Genomic DNA, 11,472 nt, shown 5'->3' on the forward strand with positions numbered 1-11,472 from the left:
GTGTGTGTGTGTGTGTGTGTGTGTGTGTGTGTGTGTGTGTGTGTGTGGGGAAGAGGTGTGTGCGCGTGCGTATTTACATGTGTCCGACCTTTGTTCCATTTGCTTCTCACCACACTTCAGTCTCGCTGACCCCACATCCTGTTGTAGCCTTGGGCATTTTAGTGTTTTCACACGCCGGTGCAAAAACAGCAGCATTTATAGCAACCTCCAGTATTTGCCGCCAGCGTCTCAGTTACTGGAAATCCTGGGATTGAGTGGGTTTACTGTAATAGCACACCTGCCACAAACACACTCAAACACACACACATTGAAAAAAAGAGCAACAACAGGGTGAAAAACAAGTTTATGACAACATTTTGCCATCCACAAACCCTTGTAGCACTGGCCCGGGGCCAGACCACAGCATTCTGACGTACAGTATGAAGCCGTCTGTTGTCTCTCACCCATGTTACTCACCGCCCACTCTGGCTCCTTGATTGGAAGAATCGGGGGAACAGGCAACTCCTCCTGAGGGCACCCACCTGTGGCGCATCAACCTTGAGGGGAAGGGGCGGGACTTTAACCCAACCCTGATGAGTCAGGCATTAGTGGTGCGGCCAGTGTCAAGCTGGGACATCTATGGGTTTTGGCTGCTTGCATGATTTGCAAATTTGGAGACACTTCAAATCTGACTGAATGTCTACTGTAGGTAAAATAGCTAGAGTGCTTTTTGGAATGATGAGGCAATTGCAAACTCTATGCTCAGTCTGGCAGGGGCTCCTATGCTCCATTCATTCCGGCAATAACTGCATTTTGTTGACCTTCACAAGAGCAAAATATATAATCCTCAGCAGACACTACCGAAACCTCTTGTTTGTGTATTTTTGCACATTTTCCAGTGATAAATAAATAGCTTAACCAGGAAATGGTTCGATCCTGAGGGGTTATCTTCACATTTTGACATCTCCCTTTACTCCTTGGTTTCCAGCGTAGAACGCTCACACTGGTAAATAAAACACTTTCAAAGTTTGAAGGATGCATTTTCAAAACTTTTATCTGCAGAGTGAAGAGACTGTGGATAAAAATTCCAAGCATAGCATTTCTTTGGAGAGGACTCCAAAGGTTCTTTTGAATGTGAAAGTGTACCTGTGCCTGTTTTATTTTTCCCCTCAGCCAGGCACCAAGGCTACCTAAAGCCGGGGAAACCATCCATGGTCACAAGTTCTTCATAGGCTTTGGAGGGAAAGGTGCCAACCAGTGTATACAGGCGGCAAGACTGGGGGCCAAAACCGCCATGGTCTGCAAGGTAGGACACTGGATCCAGGTTGGAAGCTTCTGTGCAGTAGAGTCTGTGTTATAGTGGGTGTTTAGTTTGGATCAGAGCATGAATCTGTGCATTTCAGTTAAAAAAAGACTTACCTTTGCTTGCCCAACCTTTGGCTCAACTACGTCTTACTCGTTAACAACTCCCAAAAACCTTATAGCTTCGTTCACACTTCAGTCATTTCACCACATCAACTCTCCATGCCTCATTTTCTCTTGATCAATACTATACCGCATGCATACGCCCACCCACACTTGCGCGCCTTCAAACAAGCCTATTCCCATACCATACAACCCTGAGTCTCCAATCAGTAGGCTCAGTGTGGCCTTTCAACCTGAGCACTAAAGCACCGAAGCCCCACCTCTGTCAGAACAAAGAGGCCCAATCGATAACAACCCAGTGCGGGAGGAGCTCTCCGGGCATGGGGAGAACCCAAAAATAGACACCCGGGCTTGTCAAAAAACATCCAAGACGGAAGGCCACTCTTCAAAGAGAATGAGGCCAAGCAGCCAATACCAGCCCAACCCATTATCACAGGCAGCTAGAAGTGCCCGCGTTTTGGCACGTTTTTTGGAGAGCGTGGGTTCGAAGTAGATGCCTCGGGGCAAGGTGGGGACCCCTTCCACAACCCAAAGTAGCTACAGATGTGGACATCCCTATGCGGATCAGTGGAAGAGGGGAAGGAGGGAAAGGAAACGAAAGCGAGGTGGGTATGAAGAGGCGTGAAGGCGGGGTTATCGTGTCTTCAAGGCTTGGCGCAGCTGGTCGTGTGTGTTTGCGCGTGTATGCGTTTGTTGACTTTGTGTTGGTTTTTGTACATTTTCGGCGGCGGCACCATGCCAGTATGCTGGCAGGGCACACAAAGATCCAACCCAACTGAGGTTTGACTATACCACTTTTCAAAAAGTTGCCGCTAACCAAGTCTGACCCCGCTTGACACTCTCTTTGTTGTAATCGTTTTGCCTTCAATCTTTTCTAGGTTGGTAAAGACTTCTTTGGAGAAAATTACATTCAGAATTTCAAAGACAATGGCGTACACACAGGTACAGTTGTTTTTTGGTTGCCATTTCCATGTTGAATGATAAAAAGTTCACATACAGAGCAATGATTTTTATTTATTTTTTTAGTCTATATTTTGTCAGTTCTTTTAGTTACTCGAGGCTCAAGGCCGGAAAGTTTCTCTATTGTTATGGCCAACGGCGAAACATGGATTTGTTTAAAAATAAAGTTGCTTTTCCAAAAGCACAAATCAGACTCCAAACATCTGTGGCCTGTCCCTTCACAGCCGAGAAACCGTGTCGTGAGCCAAATGCACTCCAAGCAATTAGTAGCGGTTAGTTACTATGGTGACATTTTGTTTTTCAGATGTGTTTTCGATGAAAGACCAATCACGGGTGCTTTTGGTTTTCTCTCTCCGTCTCAGACTTTGTAGGCCAGACCTCTGACGCAGCCACAGGAGCTGCCTCCATCATTGTCAACGATGCAGGTAAATGCTTCTGCCCCGAACCCCCCTCAGATCCTAAAAGCTCTTTTGAGGTGTAGAAATGGCCATCATACATGCACAACCAAGGGTGCATGTGTGCTAGCGGCGCACTTTTTCTCACTACTGCACACACATGTACGCCCATGCATTCTGCCGTTGACTCACCGCTGTTCAAGTGACTATAATCACTGGATACACACACACAAATACTTAAGTGCACCAAACCACGCTGAGTATCGACAGGTTCCAATGTGCGACAATCCAAGGCTTTCCACCTGGCAGAGCAATTTCTGTCATGTAACAAATACAGTCAGGTGATGTAAAACACCCACGACGTATGGACCCCCTTTTGGATCTGGATCCCTTTTTCTACCGTTTAACATCCTCACACATCATTATGTAGTTCAGTGTTTGAATTCAATGTTTTGAAAGAGGACTGTCAAGTTAAGAAATAAGTTAAGTTAGGAAATAATCAACCATAACAAAATGTGCACATGCCATTTTGCATTAGTGTGAAAAGGTCAGTTAATTGAAACGCTTAAAACATTTTCTAAAGTGACAGAGGAAAAGCCCAAGAAGAAAACCAAACCAATTCATATCAAAAAATTAGGGTTTATGTGTTTACAAGTGGGTTTATTTGATTTTCTACTATATGCTTAGTTTAGCATGAAAGTTTTGATGGAAGCTTGACTTCTGACGTCCTGTTTGACATGATGGGCAGGCGAGAATGCCATCGTGATCGTGGCTGGTGCCAACATGCTGCTGGGCGGAGAGGAGCTGTGGGGAGCTCTTCCGGCCGTCAGTTGTGCAAAAGTTCTGGTGTGCCAGCTGGAGATCAGCCCGCAGACGTCCCTGCAGGCGCTACGCATGGCGCAGGAGAACAAAGGTCAGTGAGTGTCAACGCCGCGGTGAGGCCACACATATACTCCCCTGAGGTCGAAGAAAAGAAGTTTGAAAAAGTATTATAACGCCAACCTTATAGGATACTGAACAAGTGGTTCCGTTTGTGTTCCATTAACTATTTTTCATTTGTTTCGATTGTTTTCACCAACTGAGGTTGCTGTGGTCTTCCATGGCTCCTTTGTTTGACCATTGAAGTTAGAGGTAACATTTAGATACAAAAGATTTTTTTACATTTGGATCATCTTAAAGTGCCAACCAAAGTCTTTCTTTTGAAACACTCACCCCATGTTTGCGTGATAGGGACTATACAATGTTTGCTTCTACGTCGTTGCAATGAATCGTAGCAGCGACTGAGGAAGAAAATGTGTACAAAAAAAGTATCTAAATGTCCCTAGAAACTTCTCTAACGACTTCCGCATTTTTAATCCACCTCTCTGCCGGCCATCTGTGTGCTCAATATGTCCCAAACATTCACAAGTTTATCCTCAATATGACTATATGCATATTACTTCCCTTTTAATCCTCATGCACGACCCCGTTGAGCCTGCTCCTCTCTGGCCAAACGTACTCATCAGCTAGCTTGACACTGCACATTCTATTAACACTATAGCCTCACTTGGTCCGGTCTGAGTGGTAGCTGATGGTGGTTAATGTCAGACGCAAAGAACATTTTCAAAATCGTTCAATCACAAAAAAGTAAAAACAAACAATAACAGCATCGCACCTCACCAGGATGCATGTTTGCTACTTCCTGCTCGTGGTCCCATTCTTATCGCTCTCCGCGGTTGCATAAAGGCGTTGATGCGCTTCAACCGAAGGGCTCGCTCGATTGTCAAACACGCTCTCGATAATCTGGGTTTTTCTTTCTGAAACAGATAAATCGGCCAGCACGCACACTTCTCGCAACAGTTTTGTGAAGATGAGATGGTAACGTCTCCCTTGAGGTCTATTTTTTTACTTCACAAACCTACTTTCTACACTTTGTTGCATATACGACCAAGCAGCAGAGCACAATCGCCTTGAAAGGTACAGTAGAGGACCAGAAGATCCGTCTAAATCAGTCATGTGACTTTTCTGTTTGTATGCCCCATTGTCCTTCAGAGAGAGTTTGTTGTGTCCCTGTTTTCTCACATCCTACATTAACCACCACGTCTGCACGCACGTTACTAAAAGCTAACAGGATACAAGGCCTATTTTAGACCGCCATCCTCCCTCGGCCCCTTCCTCCCGCCACCTTTTTGGTGATAACCAGGTTACTGAGCTCATCATCTCCAGCAGCATCCTTATTATTAGCGGGCGTCCGCGTCATTCGAGACGTCTGGGGAGCCTCTCGCCTCTTGTCATCAGGGCCTGTCGCCTGGTAATCGCTCGCTGCAGACTGCCAGAACTGAAAGAGTCGCAGCCATAACCGTGTTGCAGATGGGACGCCCAGATGGCCACGCCGAGACCCCCCCCCCCCATCCGTCACTGCGTCGACCGCACTGTGGGATTCAGGCTCTGCATGTGGCACCAGGAGAGAGAGAGAGAAAGAGAGGCGAGGCGGGTGAAGACGCCGCCTCGACGCTGCCGCACCAGATTATTGCGTAAATGGAGTCCTCCGGAGAGAACTGGGTGTTAATGGGTTTGGCGGCGGCGATATAATTTTAATGGCGCGGGGGTGAAGCGCCGTTCGAATTACGCAAATGTCACCATCGAGCCACACGCACCGCGGATGCCAGCTCTCAGAAAAACCTCACAGGATGAGTTTATTCTCCCTTACGTGTAATTCTTTGAGAGGAAAACACATGTATATACTGTATTGATTGCCATCTACTGCTTAATATTGAGGAGTTATTGCAATTCAATTAATACTAATAACTGAGGAAATGGTAGGGGTTGTGTAGTTCCACTCTTTCTTTCTTCTTCCGCCTTCAACCCGTCTTCCTCCCCCTCTTCCTTGTCTGAGCAAGAAGCCGCTTTTATATTTCTCACCAGATGCAATTAGAGCCTCTTAAAGCCCTTTCACATACTCACTGATGACTCATTTTTGTGTGTGTGTGTGTGTGTGCGAGCATGCAAGAGTGTGTGTGATCTCCTTGTTTTCCCCACCTGCCCTTGTTTTCCATCCACCTTTCCTCCTAAATCGACCACAGCAAACAAAAACTGCAGTCATTTTGTACTTTCTGAACTGTTCTGGCTGCTTCTTCCAGCACATGCGCGACCAGACTTTGAACCTCTGTGCAAATAAAAACAAAAAAAGTCATGACACATGCACACACATTCTCCTGCCAAACGTGACTCAGTGTGCATACATCCCAGTATTACCACATCTGTCCCAGCAGCTGTGAGAGTGTGTGTGTGTGTGTGTGTGTGTGTGTGTGTGTGTGTGTGTGTGTGCGGTTTCACTAACACCTGGAGAGCAAATAAAAGAAAGCAACCCGATCACGACGCGCCGGTTACCGTGCCGTCCACAGCAGCAGCTCCTTTGCGTCGGAGAGGCAGATTCCTTCATGCGTCGGGGCCTATGCATTTGACATCAGTGCCGGGATCACGCCGCAGGATGAGGGAGCAGGTAGTGGAAGGCATGCTCCGTGCTTCCTACCGGTTCTCTCCACAGCTACAAATAATAATACGATCGTCGACGATAGACAGAGTAAAGCTTGAGTAAGCCTTTTAGATGATTCAGGGATACTGTCTTTATCCTGTTTACACGGTATACAGCGTGTGGTTAGTGCTTCGCTAACTGACTGATCGGTGTCTGTTAATGCCACCGAAGTACTCCACATATATTGTGAAAGTTATCCCAGTAGCTGTACAAATCAGGCTTACATATTCAGCATCATGTGTTTCGATATGCAGGCGAGCATCTCGGAAAAAGGAGGGGAAAAACTGCTGATTGGGGGAAGAGAGGGAATGAGTTGTAAGATGGGGAGGGATATTAGTTAACATGTAAATAAACAGGCTTGTCCACAAACAAAGCACCAAATGTGTGCTAATACGCAGCTGAAACTAGCAACAACAAAACAACAAAAGCACTTTTTCCAAAAACTACAGCGCCTCGCTGTTCAAGGAAATAACCGAGCCCTTTTCAAAAAAATTAAACTGGCGATAGAAGGTTGAGTGTATCAGTCCTCAATTGGCAGAATGAGGTGGCGAGTTCACGAAAGGATTGTGCGCTCTTGGAGCCCAATGAACCTGCAGAAATTTGACAAAAAGAAACCGTGGAAGTCTCAAAGCACCCGCAGAGGGTAAAACACACCCCGACTGCAATGCGAACAGCATCTCACTGCTCCTGTGCTATTTGCACATATTTTAATTGGCTAATATGCAGACATTTGGGGCAAATTTGGTCTCTTTCTATGCAAAAAAGCAGCGCTAATAGCCTAGCCTAGTCTTCAGAGAGTTGGAGGTATCTGAAGGGCATTCATACGGGCTGTCACGCCCAGACATTCCAGTGATCATGGCAGCAGTGATTGTAGACAGACAAAGGCATCTGCTGCAGCAGTGGCATGAAAAATAAACAATTTATCATGCAAATTGTACTCAGCTGAAAAACTTTAAAAGGCGTTTGCATTGTAATGTCATTAGTGTAGTGTCTTTTGTGAATTTTTGAGACGGGGCAGATAGCGGTTGCAAGTGATGCACAGTTCCTGGTGCTGTCAGCGGCCGCGATCCATTCTTTGCGAATTTGCAACGGGTTTGGAACTGAGTGGCACAGACAGGGTAAGGTAGTTGGAAAGTATTGAGAAACGGACTGAGGTTTTGTTTTGGTGTTTTCATGGCTTTTGTTGGTGATAAGAACAAACTAGAATAACGACAGCCTTATTCTTACTAAGGATCCCTGGACGGCATTTGTGATGGAAGAGGAGGATATGAGGAACAGATACAGAGGGCCGCAAACAGGCGAGGGGGCCAGACAGAGATCCCATTCCTTTTATGCAAAAAACGGAGGCGTCACATTTCAGAGATCTCGCACTTGCCTTGGAAACCAAAGTGATGGGAACTGAGGTGCAATTCGGTTGACAGAGAGAGAGAGAGAGAGAGAGAGAGAGCAGGGAGAAGAAGAAGAGTAAGGAAGAACATAGCATCACTTTTTTTTGTGACACGGTCTTGGCTCATGTAGGGTACTCATACAGTACATATATGTGTGTGTGTGTGTGTTGAAAAAGACAGAGAGAGAGAGACGTTATATCCACTTTTACTAGCGAGCACCCCAGCATCCACCTCAAAGCGCCAGGTGGCCAAAGCCCTGCACAAACCCACGCAGCTGCTCTCTCATGTGCCCACGCAAACACACACATACACACACACAAGCACACACAGCAACTAGGCGCACACTTTTGCACAACAGACTTTGATGTCACCAACGATGAACATATATTTTCCTAACACACACACTCACACGCACACACTTGCATGAGGCTTTATTTTGTACACAGAGATATGAGAATTAATCGCTTCGTCAAGCTGGGCTTATCCTCACACATACACAGAAATCATGGTATTAGATGCATTAATGCTCCCTGCTCATGAATATGCATGAGACAGTGATGTGCAACACGTACGGAGGATTACTTCTGACAACCACTCTTTTGCACTCTCTCGCTCTCACCCTCTCTGGCATGCCTCGGCGCAAAGAGAAAGGGTCACAACTCAGCTCACCCACACACTGACACGCACATGTGTAGGGTTATGCGCCTCATATTGACACACGCCGCCCCATAACTGCAGGATGTGAGGTCGTTTCCACCAGGGTTTTAATATGTTTTTCCTCTGGCCTTCTTTTCCAGGGAATGCTAATTTAATCGTTTAAAAGGTGTCCTTTTATAGAAGCTCATCCACTTGAGCTTTGCCTGCGAGAGCAATTCCCAGTGGTAGCCTCCTAGCCTTTGTTCACGTTGAAAGTTTAATTAAGGTAATGTCAGACCTTGACAGTGAAGCTTAGCAAATGGAAACGAAACATCAGACAATTAGAAAAATGTGTCACCGAGGCACATTGTCACAATTGTAGCCCTTTTAAATGCGAGCTGGCAATTGTAACTGAGAACAATTGTATTTTTTAAACGCCTGTTAAGGATCGCACATCGTCCTGAGCGACCTGTGCATGATAATATTTCGCATTTCAGTCAATGAAATGAATTGCTTCCCGATTTCTTGTTGCAGTGAAGACAATATTCAACCCAGCACCGGCCATTGCAGACTTGGATGCAGATTTCTACAGAGCCTCTGATGTGTTTTGCTGTAATGAGTCTGAGGTGATGAATCTCACACACACACACACGCACACACACCTCACAGTATTTATCACAGCAGCATTTATGCTTGCTCACACAATAACTCTTCATTCTCACACACGTATACACTCGCAACAATAACAAGGTAGCAAAGAGGAAACTGAAACCACTCCTACACAGCAAAGTTGTTTGTACTGAATTGACCAGCTTTCTGTTCTTGCGTTGTTCACATGCAGTTTACAGTGATATAATGTGGTAGATTTACCAACACAATTCCTATCGTTCTCATTTTCACATTGAGGTAAACAAAAACGGGCTTCGCGTTTTTAGCTAGCGGCCATCGATGCTTTCTGAATTAGCTGATTGTCTATGGCTGACTTTTTAATGCTTCCTGCGGACCCATTTTAAAGTGACATATCTGAAAACAGGAGTCTTGAATATGCACTTGATAGCTACATTTATTATATTGTCCTAAAGGACTGAAGCTAACCCTGAATGTCTCAGGCAAAAAGTCTGCAGTCAGATTTATGTAGAAAATGTGGAAATGAAGAAACAGCATTGTTTTTGCATTGCAGTTTAAAGGTAGTTAGTGCTAGTATTATGACCAGGCGGCAAACTCTGCTTCTTAAAAGTGAAGTGCCTTAAACTTGCATTCTTTGTAATGGCCATCAAGGGGCTTGCGAAGAGAAGTCAGATTATATAGAAGTCTATGAGAAAATGACCCTACTTCTCACTTTATATTTCTCCTTAGTACACATTGTAAACATGAGTTTATGGTCTCAATCGCAAGTTCCACCAGAGCCGTATTCAGCGTCACTACGTCACTCCGCAGTCCAAATAGGGTCTTCTCCATTCACTGGTTGCAAAAAAATAAGACGGTGACAGCCAAAATCCAAAATGCCTAACTGGAGGCTTTAAAAACGACAGTCCACAAACTAATGGGTGACGTCGCGATGACTACACTGATGATTCTTATATACAGTCTATGATTATGGCAAGAAAAAAAACGGCATTCTGACAACCCCTTTTGGCTACTTATCTTATTTGAATGTGATTTCAAGCAGTTTCACTTGTATCATGACAAGAGAAAAGGCTTTTAGGATGAGGACTGTGTTTCTGGGAAACCCATTTTGAGTAATGTTTGCTGGAGTTACTAGAGCGCAAACTTTCCCAAATCGATAAAAAGCAGGACAGAGCAGCTAATGTTAGCTTAACCTTTGATAGCATTCAAGAGCAGCTTCCACACAGTAAGGTAATGCTACACAGTGGATGTGCTGGTCATGAACATAACATTTAACCTATGACCCCACAACCTAACGTAGTTCTGTGCTCCTTGGCCCTGAAAGTAAATCTTGGAGACTACTGTAGGTAGTAAGCTAGTCAACCGGGCATGCTAACTTTTGCAGCCTACCATAGAGCAGGTGAACACACCTTTTAATCCACCACTTACACATTGCGCTGGTTGTTTTGCGGTGAGGCTTAAAAAAAAGACACAACCTATGTCTTAGCGAATGGTCAACTTAAGTCATGATTGTTAAATCGACACAAGCTGCTATTTGACTGTTTTCAACACTGGTTGAACAGTAACATTGGAAGACTTATCATGCAGCAAGAAATATTTCTTCTCATCTTCGCTATGAAATGAAAATATCAGTAAGTGTGAGATGTTACTGCGCACCATACACACACGTTTTCACAGCGATTCAACTCTATGCCCTGGGTCATGACCCCTGCCAGCACATCAATAGCCCCGCTGTAGCCTTTAGCATACATGTAAACCCTCTGGTATGACGAGGGAACTAAGCATCGCTCCGCCTTTTTACGGTAAAAACTTGGTGTCATGGCACCTTATGTCTCGACTGTCAGGTGATGACAGGTGAGGTCGGGGGGCAGGGTTAGATGGGAATTGTAGGAAAAAAAACAACAAGGCAGATGTGCTCTTTGGCTGAGTCAGCCGCCCCCTCGGGGATAAAGTGGATGTGAGTTCGCCCGGGAGTCTGTATTTGATGTGGTGATGCAGAGTGGAGAAAAGCTGTAGCCAGGTGTGGGGACATGAAAGGGAGAGTTGACGAAAGCACAGGTCATGAAGGTACAGTCATGTTATGCGTGAGGCCCTATGCAGGGGTGGAAAGGTCACTAAAATATCAAGCTCAGGGACGAGGTAAATGCTGATTAGTATATACTGTGTATATATACAGTATATATATAGAAAATGACTGTAATGACAGCACACTCTTTCCACCTATGCCTACACTCACCATGTCTACAGCTTTCTACTGCATATGCTTTGTGCAGTATGTGTGTGAGATAAGCACACACATACACACGCATGGACAGCGAGAGAGACATAACTCAACTTTCTCATATTCTTGTACACAGAGGGAGGTAGATTGATTCCCTGCCCTGGTGAGAAGCTGATGACTAACAAAACGGTTGTTTTTTCTCTCTTGGCATCCGACAACACCGGGGTGCGCTGCGGGCTCTTCGTGCACTCTGCGGTTTATTTTTGAACTGTCCAAGGTCATTGTTCACTTTGACAGATCACCAAAGCAAGGGGGGGGGGGGGGGGG

General features: G+C 45.4%; 1 protein-coding gene across 1 annotated transcript in view; it reads left to right on the forward strand.

Annotated features, from left to right (window-relative positions):
- Positions 1-11,472, forward strand: part of rbks (ribokinase) — a 24,618-nt gene that overhangs the window by 8,618 nt on the left and 4,528 nt on the right. The window contains exons 3-7 of the mRNA XM_031876835.1: positions 1,153-1,285; positions 2,283-2,346; positions 2,727-2,789; positions 3,508-3,672; positions 8,832-8,923. Of these exons, the coding sequence (XP_031732695.1) occupies positions 1,153-1,285; positions 2,283-2,346; positions 2,727-2,789; positions 3,508-3,672; positions 8,832-8,923 (517 nt within the window). The remainder of the gene's footprint in view (positions 1-1,152; positions 1,286-2,282; positions 2,347-2,726; positions 2,790-3,507; positions 3,673-8,831; positions 8,924-11,472) is intronic.

The sequence above is a fragment of the Anarrhichthys ocellatus genome, unplaced genomic scaffold (assembly GCF_004355925.1).
Source record: "Anarrhichthys ocellatus isolate YVR2014 unplaced genomic scaffold, GSC_Weel_1.0 scaffold117, whole genome shotgun sequence".
Classification (NCBI taxonomy): Eukaryota; Metazoa; Chordata; class Actinopteri; order Perciformes; family Anarhichadidae; genus Anarrhichthys; species Anarrhichthys ocellatus.